A 16,193-nucleotide genomic window follows, 5' to 3' on the forward strand; every position below is an offset into this window, starting at 1 on the left:
CTAATACAATATATGTCGACATATTTATACAGTTCTCTTGTTGCTCAAGAAAAATCGGATTTAGAAAGAAAGTAAAAAATGCCCGAGAGGAAAAGCAAAAATGCAAGCAGACAACAAGAGAAAGAGTGCAAATAACAGCAGTTGTTTCTAGCCAGAGACAAATTGTTTTGGCCACAAACCCTGAGAGTCTTCCTCTCCTGGACTGGGGGAAAAAAATAAAAAGCTAAGGTCTCGATGTGGGGGTGAGCAAGAGACAACATGATATATATAAACAAGGAGTTAAGAAAGGGAAGTGCTATAAAAGATTTCATCAGAGAAATGTGTGATCAGGAAGAAAAAAAATGAATCAGTCTATTGGATAGAGATGTCAGGGACAGCCTCCAGCAATCTGGGGGAAAATCAAGGTGTGCTGGAGTCAGCTCTATCTGCTCAGATTGTTCAACCAATTGTTTTCATTTTCTTTCTTTCTTTCTTTCTTTCTTTCTTTCTTTCTTTCTTTCTTTCTTTCTTTCTTTCTTTCTTTCTTTCTTTCTTTCTTTCTTTCTTCCTTCCTTCCTTCCTTCCTTTCTCTCTCTCTCTCTCTTTCTCTCTCTCTCTCTTTCTTTCTTTCTTTCTCTCTTTCTCTCTTTTTCTTTTTGGCTGAGGCACTTGGGGTTGTGACTTTCCCAAGGTCACAGAGCTAGGAAGTCACATTTGAACTCAAAACCTCCTGACTTCAGGGCTGGTGCTCTATCCACTGTGGCCACCGAGCTGCCCCAATCAACTGTTTTTAGGGTGAACATTTATTCCTGGAAATCAACAAATACTACAAATCAGAGTTTGATTTGTTTTATTCATTGCATAGACTTAAAATGATAGGAAAAATGTTAATAATGCAAATTAAACTTGTGTACAGTGAGGAAAAAAAAAGGCTAAGGTGTCCCATTGCATCCAGGGCTATCTCCAAGAAAGAACAACAAACAACAGCTATAAAAGGGACTGATCCTTAGTAAGTGCTTCCTAAATGTTCATTGACTCACAAATTGCCTTCCCAACACCCTACATTCAAACCCCAAACTCTGCTCTGAGTTTCCTTAGAGATCATTTATACTAATCCACACATTTTCCTCAGGAAGCAGTGAAGTTGTCACCTGTCCAAAGTTAAAAATAAATATGTTGTTTTAAAGACACACACACACACACACACACACACACACACACACACACACAAAACAGGGCCATAGATTTGAACTCAAATTCTTACACTCTAAATCCTAAACTCACAAGGAAGGACTAGTTGCTGTATTGGGCCAATCATAAACTTGACCTTGTTTCCCATAATAAATCCAAATCCAAATCTACCTTAGACCTAAAATCAATCTGATTTTTAAGACATTTTCTCTTTGTCTGAGGTATAATAATAAGTAATTAACACTTGGTCCTCAACTCCCCCCCAAAAAAACTATGTATATGCTACACTTTTCAAATTGTGGTTCAATTCATCTTTCAATCTTTGTGACCCCATTTGGGATTTTCTTGGCAGAAATACTGAAGTGGTTTGCCATTTCTTGCTTTACTTCGTTTTACAGATGAGGAAATTGAGGCAGACAAGCTGAAGTGACTTGTCCAGGGTCACACAACTAGCAAATCTGAGGCTGGATTTGAACTCAGGGAGATGAGCCCTCCCAACTCTGGCCCAGCACTCTGTGCACTGCACCAAACATCAATCTCCTTTTCAGGATTAGCCCCCATTGTTTGACTCCTGGGCATTGGTGACCTCCTGAATTCTGACGTTGCCCCTCCTTGCCCAGTCTCTCTGTTGATTTTTTTTCCCCAAAAAAAAAAATAGAGTCACCAAGAATGGGCCACATTTGAAAACAACTGAAGGCAAGTGCCAGGAAGGGACAAAAATGAAAAGAAAGCCTCATTATGAAAAACTGACAGCAGAAGATGCAGGAAGAGATGGTGGCTAGCATCCACCATCCAGGATGATCCAGGAAGAGAAATCCTGGGAAAAGATTCTAAACTCAGCAAAATACAGATTCAGATTGTTCTTTAAGAAGGTGGATTCAATACTGCAACATATCTAACATATATAAAACTGCTTGCCATCTAGGGGAGGGGGTGGAGGGAGGGAGGGGAAAAATCGGAACAGAAACGAGTGCAAGGGATAATGTTGTAAAAAAATTACCCTGGCATGGATTCTGCCAATATAAAGTAATTATTAAATAAAAAGTAAAAAAAAAAAAGTAAAAAACAAAAAGTGAGAAGACACATATGAAGTTATGCAAAACATTTCCATAAAAGTCATGTTATGAAAGAAAACAAAAAATCTTCCATTCTTCCTCACTCAAAAAGCTCTCAAATAAAATAAAGAAAAATTATTCTTCAAAAAAAAAAAAAAAGAAGATGGATTCAGTGGAGAGAAGGGAAGTGTTAGTGTTAGGGAAGGGAAGGGGAGTGATAGAGAAGTGATTGGAAGCGGTGGAGAGTTTTGTAAGACATGCAAAGGGAGAGGCGATCGTATTGAATGTCATTTTCTGGGAATTTTGGGAGGAAAGGGAGGAGGTATAACATAAGGGAAGGGGCAAAGTTGTTGGATTTTTGTTTGCTGTTTAAGGATGGAGAAATCTTTGTCTGAAATGGGGAAGGAGCGGATAAGGAGTGCATGGACCCCTTTGGATCCATCATCCCCATAGACCCCAACATTTCTTTTATTCTTAGTAAAGCATTCCTGTCAAATCCTTTCCCAGCATCCCCACATCCTGGCAGGGTTCTAGATGCCGTTAAGTTGCTCCTATCTGCCCCTAGGACATTCAGTAAATACTATGACTACAGTGAGGGATCTGCTCCTACCAAGTGATCCCAAGGCCCACTCAGGGAGCCATGAGCAACAATTCTGCATGATCCCACCAACTCCAAAAGCCCAGAGTAGTAGTCTAGAGTGTCTAGAGTGGAGAGGATCTGTTAGACTTGAGATAGAGGGAGGAAAGTCTTCTGTCACTTGGAGAGATTCCCCTTCTCTGTCGATGAGACACAGTTCCCAGGAAACTCAGACTGGGCAGCCTGACAATGTTTCATCCAGACAGATGAGGAGGCTGGGAAAAGGGGAGGCAGAAGCTCCTTTTCCTTTCCAAAACACAGGAGGGGCTCTTCCAGGGCAGCCATCCATGTCCAGAGTAACAACTGTCTTAGATCTTGCTTCTGAATGAAGAGGCTCTCATTAAGCCACTGCTAATACTCTCCTCTAGCCAGCAATATAGCAATGTCTCCTCATTGGTCTCCTTGAATTCAGGCTTTCCCTTCTCAAATCTCTCTTCCATAGAAGAGGTAGCTGAGTAGCACAATGGAAAGAGCACTGGTCCTGGAATTGGGAAGACCTGAATTCAAGTGTAGCCTTAGACATTTACTGGCTAGTTAAGTCACTTCTGTTTGTTTCCAGAGGGAAAGTAATGAGGGTGATTAGCCGGTTTTCCAGCAACAGCTAAAAATCAGATTTGTACTGGACTTTTCAAGACAGAGAAATTTGTATTTTGTTTGGCTTTTGTGCTTTATTCTCCAAGAAAACCAACATGACATCACTTTGTCCAATGTGGCTGACTAGCTGACAACTAATATGAGTTCAGAAGGCTCTATCACCGGTCAGGCATAAATAGTCTAAGTGAATAAATTGTCCATATCTCATCCTAAAGGCTAAGGGGAAGCCACTGAAGGTACCTGGTCAGGAGGATAATGAGATGTGTCCTTCCCATCAAGAACATCACCTTAGCATCTGGGAGGAAGAGTTTGGAGAAGGCAGAAACTGAACACCCACTGGGAGACCATCACAATAGTCAAGTGATAAGGTGAAGGCGATATGAATTAGGAAGCTGTCATGTGAATGAAGATGTTGAAGACATGGAAGCTATAAATCTTGGAAGCTGATTGGATCTGTAAGGAAGGTAGAGGGGGCAGTTTGAGATGACTGAGGTTGGAAATCTGGGTGATTAGAAGGGTGCGGATGTCCTCATCAGAAGTAGAGAACTTAGGAAGGGCAAGATGAATTTTGACTCTGCTAACCATGTGTGCCGCCTAAGGCTTTGTCACGGATCATTTTCTTGTCTCCTGTATTATTTACCATAGTGATCTCCTCAGCTTTCATGGATTCAACGAGCAACTCTGCAGATAATTCTTAGGATGGATTTTTTTAGCCATAACCTTGGGTATGATACCTAGCAACAGGTGACCAAGAGTTTCAAATGCTACAGGGGTCCATTAAATATTTTTTAAAATATCAATGGGAGCTTTGGAGAGAGAAGTTTCACTTGTGTGATAAGATGCAAAGCTAGACTACAGGTATTGGGAAGAGAAACAGAGGCTTCAAGTTAATTTCTTGTCAAGGAGTGTTTATTAGTAGAGGAGACATGTCGGGGAATAGTTCCTGGGATGACAGGTAAGAGATTCTGGTGGTCCCTTCATAGGCAGAGATTAAAGAGCATAGGCAGTGAACACGATATTGTTGCAGACCACTGAGAGAGAAAAAGGAATATTAAGGATGCTTCTAGAGGGACCGGCCTCGGAAACAAGGCAGGTTAGAGAGAGGGTTGAAGGAGGAGGACATAGCTGGAGATAACCCAAAAGGGTCTGAAGTGAGAAAAGGAGAAGAGGAAGATCTTGTGAATAACCTCAGTTTTTCAGGGAAGAATCAGGTGAGGTTCTCAAGTGAAAGAATGAGGTGCAAGGAGAGAAGATGGAGTGTTGAGGGGACTTGGGGTGAGTTGGATAGAGGGATGATTAGGAAGATTGGAGGAGCAGAAACATTTGTCAGTGGCCCCAGGCAGCTTGGATGTTTCTTTCTTTTTTATAGTATTTTATTTTTCCAAATACATGCAAAGATAGTTTTCAACAGTCACTTTTGCAAAGCCTAGTGGTCCAAATCCCCACCACCTTCCCTCTTCTCCAGGACAGTAAGCAATCCAACAAAGGTTAGACATATGCATTTATTCTAAATGTATTTCTACATTTGTCATGCCATGCAAGAAAAATCAGTTTGAAAGAGAAAAAACCATGAGAAAAACAAACAAACAAGCGGTAACAACAACTAAGAAGGAGAAAACACTATGTCCTGCTCCACATTCAGGCTCCGTAGTTCTCTCTCTGGCTGTGGATGGCACTTTTAACCTAAGTCTAGAGGGATTGTCATAGACGCCTTGTTGTTGAAAAGGGCCAAGCAGGTTGGACCATTAGGAAATTGAAGCATCCTTGGGATGTGATTGGCTCAAGGCCGTCAGGATTGGGCCATTCCTGGGCCCGGAGACCGGACCACATGACCAAAGGGGAGGATGCGGGGAGACAAGCTCACAACGCCAATGGCCTTGTTGAACATCCTCTGCTCAGGCAGAGCCTCTCCCTTGGCCAGCGCGGTATGAAGCTGGAGGCCCGGAGACTTGTGGAGTGGAGACCGTCCTTCTGGTTCGGGTGCCGTGAGCTGTAGTAGCCGGTCCTTTGTAGTCTCTGTTTGAAGTTAGTGGGCGCAGGACTCTGCATCCAAGCCTCGGGCTGTGGGTACTGAAGAGCTTCTCTGGAGAGTCCTGGGTAACCTGGGATCCATGGCCTCCCCTCCAGAAAGAGACCTTGAAAAGGAGGCTCCAGAGTGCTCCTCGTGTGCGCGGTTCTGCCGCCTTCGGCCCATGGAGTGTCCGGGCAGGCTGCCCAGAGCTCGGTGGGCCAGGGTGCAATCCCGCTCTGCTTCTTACTGGGCACGAGATGTCGGGGAAGCCCCTGGGCCTCGGTCCCACTTGTCAGAGAGGCCTTTGGCCTGCTTGGCCTCTGGGATTCTGCTGCTCACTCTCCATCTGCTGCCTCCTCCCTTCCCTCTTTTCCCCCTACTTCTTCTTCCCCTCTCCCACTCTTCCCATTCCCTCCCTTCCGTGTCCTTTGTCTCTTCTTTTATGCTCCCTCCTTCCATCCCTGAGCTCCCTGCGCCAGTTCTTTATCCATGTTTCTTCTTCTTGCTCACTTTGCTCTATATTTCCCTCCTGTTTTCTTCCCCTTTCTGTGTTCTGTGATCTCTCCCTGTCCTCCCGACTCTTTCACTCTCCTCTCCCTTCTTGGCTCTGGGTCTCTTTCTCTCCCTGCCCCCTCCTCTTCCTTTACAAGTTCCGTGATCAGAGTCCCAGGGAGTATATGGCAGAAGGTCCCTCAGACATCTCCCACCAAGTTACGAAGGGTAACTCTTGAACCCCAGACCAGGGCTTGGGTCTCCAGGCGCTGCTCGGTCTCCTGCTCCCCCCATCCGGGTACTGAGCCCTCCAGGAGCTCCCGGGCTCCAGTCACAGCTGGAGGGGCCCAGACGGCCTTCCTTTGGCCAGCACCTCCCTGCTGACCCGCTGCACCAGCTCATTCCTCAGGCAGTAAATAAAGGGGTTCAGCAGGGGGGCCACAATGGTGTTGAAGAAGGCCACCCCCTTGTTGAGGTCCAGCCTGCCGGTCTGAGTGGGCCGGAGGTACATGATGATGCAGCTGCCGTAGCTGAGGGAGACCACCAGGATGTGCGAGGAGCAGGTGGAGAAGGCCTTGCGCCGGCTGTGGGCAGAGGGCAGCCGCAGCAGGGCCCGGATGATGCAGAAATAGGACACGACAGTCACAGCCACGCCGCCGGCCAGGGAGCCCACGCCTATCAGGAAGCTGAGCACCTGCAGGAGCCGGGGCTCCGTGCACACCAGCCTCAACAGCGGACTGCTGTCGCAGAAGAAGTGGTTGAGCACCTTCGGCCCACAGAGGGGCAGGAACGTTACCCAGATGCAAGGCCCGATGAGGAATAGGAAGCCCCCAGCCCAGCAACCCAGCACCAGGCCCAGGCAGACCCGGCCAGTCATGAGGGCCGGGTACCTCAGGGGATGGCAGATGGCCAGGTAGCGATCCACAGACATTACAGCCAGCAGGAAGGACTCCACCGTGCCCAAAATGAAGTAAAGGCTCATCTGCAGGAAGCACCTGGCCGGGGAGATGGCCTTGTGGCCCGTGAGGAGCTGGCTGAGAACCTGGGGCGTGATGTCTGAGGTGAACCCCACCTCCAGCAGGGAGAAATTCCTCAGGAGGTAGTACATGGGGGTTTGCAGGCGGCGGTCCGCCAAGGAGAGGGCCACGATGAGCAAGTTGCCCAGCAGGGTCAGCAGGTAAGTGGGCAGGAGGACCGCAAACAGCAGGAGCTGCAGGCCCCGAAAGTCTGTGATACCGAGCAGGATGAACTCGGTGCCCTCTGAGTGATTGCTCGGCTCCCCGGGCCCTCCTGGAGGCATCTGGAAGGGGGGATAGACAGGGGTCAGAGGCTCCCAAAGCACAGTCTTAAATCTAGAAAGAGCTTTAAAGGACCTAGTTGTACAAAAATATTTATATCAGCTCATTTGTTAGAGAATAGCTGAAAAAGTTATGGGATATGTTTGGGATGAAATTCTATGGTGTTTTAAGAAAGGATGGGCAGACTGACTTCAGAAAAACCTAAAAAGAATTACATGATCTGATGCAAACGGAATTGAGCAGAACTGGAATAACATTGTACACAATAACAACAACATTGTACTGTAATCAATTACGAATGACTTAGCTAATCTCAGGAATACTATGGCTCAAGACTGTTCCAAAGGACTCATGATGAAAAATGTTATTTGCAAACTGGAAAAAAGTTTACATTTAAGGGTTCTGATAAAGGCCTCATTTCTGGAATACATAGAGAATTGACTCAAATTTATAAGAAATCAAGCCATTCTCCAATTGATAAATGGTCAAAGGATATGAACAGACAATTTTCAGATGAAGAAGTTGAAACTATTTCTAATCATATGAAAAAATACCTTAAATCATTATTATAAATGCAAATTAAAACAGCTCTAAGGTACCATTTTTTTTCAAATTGGCTAAGACATCAGGAAAAGATAATGCTAACTGTTAGAAGGGATGTGGGAAAACTGGGACACTAATACATTGTTGGTGGAGTTGGGAACTGATCCAACCATTCTGAAGAGCAATTTGGACTTATGCCCAAAGGACTATCAAACCCTACTGGGTCTGTAACCCAAAGAGATAATAAGGACCCATTTGTGCAACAATGTCTGTGGCAGCCCATTTTGTAGTGGTAAGGAACTCGAAACTGAGAGGATGCCCATTAGTCGGGAATGTCTGGATAAGTTATGATATATGGATGTTATAGAATATATTCTATATAGAATTCTATAAGAAACGATTAGCAGAAGGTCTGGAGAGACTTACATGAACTGATGCTAAGTAGCATGAGTAGAATCAAGAGAAGATTGTACACAGCAACAAGATTATGCCATGATCAATTCGGATGGATGTGGCTATTTTCAACAATGAGGTGAGTCAGGCCGGTTCCAAGGGTCTTGTGATGGAGAGAGCCACTGCATCCAAAAAGAAGACTATGGGGACAGAATGTGGATCACAACATTGTATTTTCACCTTTTTTGTTGTTTGCTTGCTTTTTTTCTGTCTCATTTTTTTCCCTTTTTGATCTGATTTTTCTTGTGTAGTATGATAAATGTGGAAATATGGATAGAAGAACTGCACATGTTTAACATATATGGGATTTCTTACTGTCGAGGGGAGGGAGAAGGAGAAAAATTTGGAACACAGGGTTTATAAGGATGAATGTTGGAAGCTTTCTTTGCAGATATTTTGAAAATAAAAAGCTATTATTAAAAAAGAAAAATGTTATCTGCCTACAGAGGAATAACTGATAGAATCTGATTGGAGATCAGAACATTCTATTTTTCCTTTACTCTTTTATATTTTTTCTTCTGGACTCTGTCTTCTATCACAGTATGACTAATATGAAAATATTTCGCGATTGCATCTGTATAACCTGGATCAAATTGCTTACTCTCTCAGAGAGGGGGAAAGTGGGACTTGAAGGAAGGAAAGAGAAAACTTGGAACTCTATAATTTTTTTTGAGTGTTAAAAGTTGTCTTTAATGTAATTGGAGGAGAGAATATTGTCTAAATTTAAAAACAAACTCCTTACAGGTAGGGATTATATTTTGATTTTGCATCCTTATTACTTATAGTAAGTGCTTAATAAATGCTTTCCCTCAAAAAATAGCAATAAGCTTATTACAAGTTAAATAACATAAAAAATTAATGTTAAAATCGTCTTTACATGAAATTGGAGAAAATACTTTTTTTGAAAACAAAACAGACTTTAGAGACTGATCCCAAATCAATTGATTACTTAACAGGCATTTATTAAGAGATAAATCAATGTTAGGCACTTTGCTAAGGAGTAGAGATATGAAGAAAGACATATGGAGTCCTAGATTCAGGGATCTTACATTATCATGGAGGACACAGTATATAAATAATGAGTTAAATAAAAGAGATATATTGAGTATGTGACGTAATAGGAAAGAGAACAGCACAAACGGCTGCAAAGAGCCTCCTCTATAAAAGACTGGCCTAGAGCTGAGGCTTGAAGGAAGCCAGGGAAGGCAGGAGGTGGGAAGGAAGGAGATCCCTGCAGCATCTAGGCATGGGAGGCAGCTAGAACAAATGTATGGAGGAAGAAGACAGTGTCCCAAGTGAGAAACAACAGGAGGCTATTTGCTGTGTCTGAGTCTTCCAGCAAATGTAGTCGAGTCAAAAGTAAAAAGTCTGGAAAGAAAGGGACAGCTTGTGAAGGACCTGAAATGGAAGAACATGGTGCCTTTTAGGTCACTTCCAGTCAGTGAGATGAATAATGTAGATAATGGAAAGATAAAGTTCCCTTTACGCCTTGGAACCTCCATTTCCTTCTCTAAAATTGGGCTAAACATTTTGCCTTGTGCACCTCACAGAGTCACTGTGACAAGCCAGAAAATGGGGGAGAATCAGGGTTGTTCTTATGATTTGAGGGTGGCCTCTGACACTGTTCCATGGAATAAAGTCACAGCTAAACCCCACTGGTTCCATTCTGAGGAGGCACATTCGTCCAACTCATTAGCGTGTCACCGCATCAGCTCCCTGAGATCATGGTCCTCTTTAAAAATGAAGGAAGAACAAGAAGACAGAAATAGGATAAATAGACAGGATAGATGGACAGACAGACAGATAGATGATAGATGGATAGATGGATAGCTAGATGGATAGATTGTTGGATGGATAGATAATCTGATATATGGATGGATAATTGGATAGATGGATGGAGAGGTAATCAGATAGATGGATAATTAGATAGATAGATAGATAGATAGATAGATAGATAGATAGATAGATGAACAGATACATAGTACATAGTACTATGTACATAGTACATAGGGGAGAAACATATAGCCCTCCCTCACTGAAATCCAAGTCATTTGCATGTCACACAGCATCACTTGGTCATGGTCTTCTTTGAGAATGAAGGACAAACAACATGGCACATTCATCACAATGGTCCTGGGAAGGGGAAGTATGTGGACCACTGTTAGAAGAGGGAATTATCTTGAACTCCTAGATATAGGGGAGCTTGCCTATAATTGCCAGCTGGTCAGCGTTTGGGGTGAGCCATTTTCCTGCCCAACTGTAGGACCCCCGGTCTGCCTCCCCAGCAGATGGAGCCAGTGTCTTCTCCAGGCCAACCATTGTGCCCCAATGCCCTTAATTCTTAGGGATCAGCAACTGGTGTCATTTCTCCTTATCCAGAAGGCATCTCACCCTGTCCTGAATCCACACATCCTGGGCACTAAAAGCACCTGCCAGCTGGAGCTAACGGGCTTGGATGTCACCTAGACCAGCTTTGGCTGAGCAGGGCTTTCTCTGTTTTGCCCTCAAAGACAGACAGCCCAACCAACCACTGAGTCAATCTGTCCCCCTGAAGCCTCCTCTTGTGCCAGGGAGTTTATCCCCTGGAGCCAGGCAGAAAGTGTGCTAATTAATACCATACTGGCTACTGTAAGTGGCATCCATAAGGCAAAGTCATGATCCCCATTTTACAAGGGAGAAAACAGACTCACAACATTAAGAGATTCACCCAGGATCACTCAGCAAACAAATGGCCAAGGCAGGATGTCCCCCGACTCCAAAAGACTCTTCAGCAATCTATTATATGGGAACTAAAGTTCTCCTGGGATCCCCAAGCAGAGCATCAATTTCCTTTTCTGGGGTACTCTTGTCAGATCCCTAATAAAATTCCTTTCAACTTGGATATTGGGTGATTCAAATTCCTTATTTTCCAGATGAAGTCCCTGAGACACAGAGACATCAGTGGACGGCCCCTCGTTAGCAAGTTCACTGCAACTGGTGGACCAATCAATTAATCCATCAATCAACATTTATCTAGGCAGCCATGGCTTCCTCAATTACAAGAAGCATAGGGTTTGAGGAAATGTGCATTAGGAGACCAACTAGCTTTAATATAAATAATGAATACTATATTATATAGAAGAATAAATGTAATAATCTAAATAATAATTAACCAATTAATTGTTTTGACTAATTAACCTCTAAAGTCCTTTCTAACTTAGAGTCTCTAATGCCAGGTTATGGAAGGGGGTGATAAAAGTTACTTCTGAATTCACTTACAGATTTGGAACTCTGTGGTCTGTAGCTACTGTGCACAGGGTTCAAGGCCCAAGAAACTTTCTGCAGACCTTAGAGAGTAATCAGACAGGGCTGTCTTTTGGCCTCATAGAATCCAGAACAGGATAGGAAGGGAAAGGAGAGAGAAAAGAAGGAAGGGAAAGAAGGGAGAGAAAAGGAAGTGAGAGAGGGAGGAAGGGAGGGAGAAAGGAAGGAAAGAAAGGAAGGAACGAAGGAGGGAAGGAAGGAGGGAGAGAAGGAGGGGGAGAAGGAAGGAAAGAACCATTTAATAAATGATAACTATATGCAAGGCACTTTACAAGTACTATCTCATTTGATCCCTACAACAACCCCAGGAAGTTATTGTCTCATCCATTTTACAGATCAGGAAACTGAGTCAGGAAGAAATTAAATGGTTTGCCTAGGGTCACAACTGGGTTTGACCTAAGGCCCACCCTCTTGTCTAGCGGCATGCAGCCATGTTGCCCCCATTCCAGTTGTCTCCATCCTAGCTGCTCAGCTCAGTGGTCTGGGGATGAGCTGCTTCTAAGAAGCCATGAGTTCAAACCCCGACTCTGGCTCATCCTCTCTGGGAGAGTGGGGAAGAACTCCCCCCCCCATTTGCCTTAGCTTCCCCTCTGAAAAATGAATGAGTGGGCCCCAGGATGGTAAGGAGGCTGAGGAGCCAAAGCTCTGGTCCAGCTCTGTCACTGCTGCCTCAAGTCCAGTTCCTCCAGGGGAGCTCCCATGGCCTGATGCCCCATGTGGCTGCCACTGCCAGGGGCAGATGGTCCGTACCGCACATGGGTGACATGGGGCTCCACAAGGGTCCAGAGCCTTTTTCCTGGTGTCAGACATGGGAAAGGATGTGGAGGGACAGAGCAGAAGGGACCCAGACAGCCAGACAGTGAAATGTCCTGGAGGACAGGAGGGGACTCAGACAGATGGACAGGGAAACATTCTGGAGGACAAGAGCGGACAGAGACTCAGAGAAGAGGGAGGACTTACTCTCACCTTGGTGAAAGGCTGTGGGCTCTGGGGCAGGATGCTTCTAAGCCCGAGCTACGTTTCAAGTTCTTGAGGCTCCATCCTCAGTCAGGAGGACCAGGGGGGACATCCTGTGTCTCCCCTCTCCAGGCCCCAGCCTCCCATGTCTCTTGTGACCAACTTAGCCCGCAGGGACTTGGGAAACTCTAAACTTTTAATGGCCCCCAAGAGTCTAATTAAGCTGCTGCCTCTGAACTTTCTGTAAAAAGTTGCTCAGGCCCCGAGCCTTGGGTGAGGGAGATTCTGTTGTTTTGGTCTCTTCCTCCACGGTGCTCAGGCTTAGGTGCCATGTCAATTCAACAAGTAGTTATGACTTTCCTTCTGTGTTTAAAGTCCTCTTCTCTACTCATAGAAGATGTTAAATTTAAATCCCATTATTTGTTTAATTTTATTGTTCACAAGACAAACCCCAACATTTGAAATAGTTGTAGAAAGAAATTTATTAGGTAGTTTTGTAAGGAAAGCAAAGCAGACAGGAAGTATAGCTCCCTCTTGTCCAGATTCTGGAAGATTTGTATTATACAGAATTTAAACAAGGGCTTGAGGATGTTGGCCCAATTTCCCTCATGTACGCTGTAGGAGCAGGGTAGCTTGGGGTATATATCAATGGGTAAGTGGATCTATTTTGGAGAACCCAAAACACAAACTTTGGGTAGCCTCAAAACAAGACCTGGGTACAGAGCCTCAGGCCGATCTAGGAGCTAGGCCCCCCAAATCCCTCATCTCTAGCTTAGAGAATTAATGAGATCAGGACAACCACCAAGCAATCTCGAGGAAGTTTTAAAAAGCATAATAATTGAGAAATTGCCTCAACAATATAATAAGTGGTAAAGAAGAATCCAAAATCTGATCATTTCATTGTTCCCAACAACCTGGACCATAAAGAGCTGTTTCCTTCACCTTCTCCTGTCAGCCTACATTTGGAACATAAACATCAGACACTTGGTTGTAGAAGAAATGAAAACCTAGTATATTCACTGCAAAGTTCTACATTACGGTTGAGCTCTATAACCTAACCCTATCACCTGGTTGTAACATTTATAGCCAATTTTTACCCCTTAATACCCTGACAATTCCTCTCAATGTCCATCCCTCAGTCACAAGTCTCCTGCCATACTCTTCTCTTGCCCCTTTACCAAACTCTTCAATTTTGTCTCTTCAACTAACATCCCTTCTTCAGTTTGCTTTACCCCTCAATTATGTTTTCTTAATTACCTTTCCTTATCTGCCAGCAAACTTCTTGTCTTTGAGTGTAATTCTTCAGGGCCTCTGTTGTGCCACAGTTCTCTTTTAATTATCCTGACTCAGTTTCCCTAATTATCCTGATTTAGTCTCCCTAAATTGTCCTGCCTCGGTTTCTAATTGTTCTGCTCAATCCTGCAAAATCACTCCTCCCTCTTAATCAGAATATTTGATAAGAATAAAAGATCTTTTGTTTTAGAATATCAGAATGCCTCTATCAGAATATTAGATACCGTCTTATCAACATGTCTCTACCCATCTCCGGGATGCCTCCCCCATTATGGGTCTCCCCACCCTGTTAAGAGTCCCGTTCCCAGTACCCTGACTCCGCCCCTGCCTTGGTCTACCCCCTGTATCTGAGCCACAGGTATATATGTCACAGAGAACATTGGCAGCTAGATTCTTGGAGACAATAGTCTCATTCAGCCCTGAGACCAAACCATGGATCCATTTGGTCCCAGTAAATCTCTCCCATTCAAATAAAATATTAAATACTCTCTAATCTCTGTCTTGCCTCAGTTTCTCCAGTATTGCACCTCTTTCTCACTGCTCTAGGATTGTATTTACTCTCTTAAAATCTTTTATAAACCCTTCAATTGTCCTTGAAGCTTTTTTCTTCTCTTTTTTTGATGCACTTTAAGCAGAATTTAAAGAATTAATTATCAGCCACGTCTCCAATTAGAGACGATGCCAGGATTAATCTGAGTCCAGCCCCTTCCTGGGAAGGCCCTGGATCAGAAGCCAGATCTCCCTGCTGATAACTATTAGCTATATCTCCATCCCCAGTCTCGTTCTTGGTTTTTGTCCCACATCAGTACCTGCCAATGGGACAGATGGATCTCAAATCCAACAAAATTCATGATTTGTTTCCTTCTTAAAACCAACTTTTCTCCTAATTTCTCTATTTCTGTAAGGGCTCTCTTCAAAGTAATCAGCTCTTGTTGATTAACAATAGTTCCTTCTCCCAATCATTATGTCTATAAGACATTCTCTTCAATACAAATGTTCTGGTTTTTTAAAAGCCTTGAGTTCTGAATTAAGACTTCTTCACACTCCTTGCCTTTATAAGGCTTTAAAAAACGATAACTAACATTTATATATAACATACTATATCCAGATGTCATGAAAGCATTTTACGATCATCCCATTTGATCCAGTTGCAAGAATTTTCTCTTTCCTAGTTAACCACTGCATAAATAAATCAGCACAGGATATAGACAATCTTCAAGTAACTCCACATTATTAAGTGATGAGCAGTTCTACAAGTGACTTGTTGTCTCTCCTCTTGAGCTACAAGATCCAGGGAATTTAGGAAAGATTAAACTGGGTCCAAAGGCAGACTTACAAAGCAGTTTTGGTTAAGATGGGTATAGGTGGTAGAAAGGAAAAGTTCCATCTTTTGCAAAAGAAAAAGGAAAAACTAGTAGAAAGCCTTTACCATAACTATTTACACCAAACAAAAGAAAACTAATTTTTTTTAATCTGTCAATTAAGTAATTAACATTTGTTAACCTCCAATAGTTCCGGACTTCCAGAAACTGTTAAAAGTCCTAAGAGTTTTCCCTTTTAAGTCTAAAGTGACTGGGGAGAGGAAGGTATAGAGACATTCAGTGTTCTACCAAAAAAAAAGAAAAAAGAAAGAAAGAAAAAAAAATAGAACGACAGTAAATATAGCACAAAAAAGAGTCGGTTGTGGTCTCCCCCAAATCCACATAACAATTCTGGGAGGTAGATGCTTTATTTATCCCTATTTTACAGCTGGAGAAACTACAGCAAAGGTTAAATGACCTGCCAAGGATCATACAGCTACTAGGAATTGGAGGCTCAATTTGAACTCAGTTCTTCCTGACTCTAGGTGCTGTGCTTTATCCACTACATCACCTGGCTGCGATAAGAACCTCCTGAAAAGTAATTCCTCCCACCTAGATCCTTTTAACTGGAGGTCAATAAAGCTGAAGACAAAGTTAGAAGTCAAGTTCATTGATGTGCAGTAGCCAGGTGATTAGTAATTACACAAATCAGAGGGAGAAACACACACACACACACACAGAGTTTTGGGCAGGCAACAAAGAGAATTTATTAGATAAGGCTCTGCATGCCCAGGAGACAGGTATACATAACGGCTCTCTGTCTCTCTATAAATATGTATTAAATAGAATATACATTATATCTTAATTATATACATACACTTTCTCTTCCAGAGATAGAAGACTCAGATAAAATACCAAAGTACAAAATGGTTTTCCATAAGATTAAAATACATTAGGCTGGAAAAAGTTTTTTTTTTTTTAAATAAGAAAGAGGATGCTTAAAGTGTTACAAAGGAAAGAATGAGTTCTTTTGCATAGCCATTTCCACTGAATCCAAGGAAACAAGTAGCTTCCTAATCAGATAAT

General features: G+C 43.2%; 2 protein-coding genes across 2 annotated transcripts in view; both read right to left on the reverse strand.

The window, feature by feature from the left end:
• Positions 1-5,848: 5,848 nt before the first annotated feature.
• LOC127556281 (olfactory receptor 49-like) overlaps positions 5,849-16,193 on the reverse strand; it is a 29,277-nt gene continuing 18,932 nt past the window's right edge. The window contains exon 2 of the mRNA XM_051989338.1: positions 5,849-6,047. The gene's annotated coding sequence lies outside the window, so the exon portion shown is untranslated. The remainder of the gene's footprint in view (positions 6,048-16,193) is intronic.
• LOC127556280 (olfactory receptor 49-like) lies at positions 6,040-7,522 on the reverse strand. The gene has a single exon (XM_051989337.1). The coding sequence runs from the start codon at positions 7,257-7,259 to the stop codon at positions 6,291-6,293; it is 969 nt and encodes a 322-aa protein (XP_051845297.1). The 5' UTR covers positions 7,260-7,522; the 3' UTR covers positions 6,040-6,290.

The sequence above is a fragment of the Antechinus flavipes genome, chromosome 3 (genome assembly GCF_016432865.1).
Source record: "Antechinus flavipes isolate AdamAnt ecotype Samford, QLD, Australia chromosome 3, AdamAnt_v2, whole genome shotgun sequence".
In the NCBI taxonomy this organism is placed as follows: Eukaryota; Metazoa; Chordata; class Mammalia; order Dasyuromorphia; family Dasyuridae; genus Antechinus; species Antechinus flavipes.

What these genes read in the sequence shown, in the direction of transcription:
- LOC127556280 (XM_051989337.1), bottom strand. Translation starts at nt 7,259, where the DNA reads ATGCCTCCAGGAGGGCCCGGGGAGCCGAGCAATCACTCAGAGGGCACC.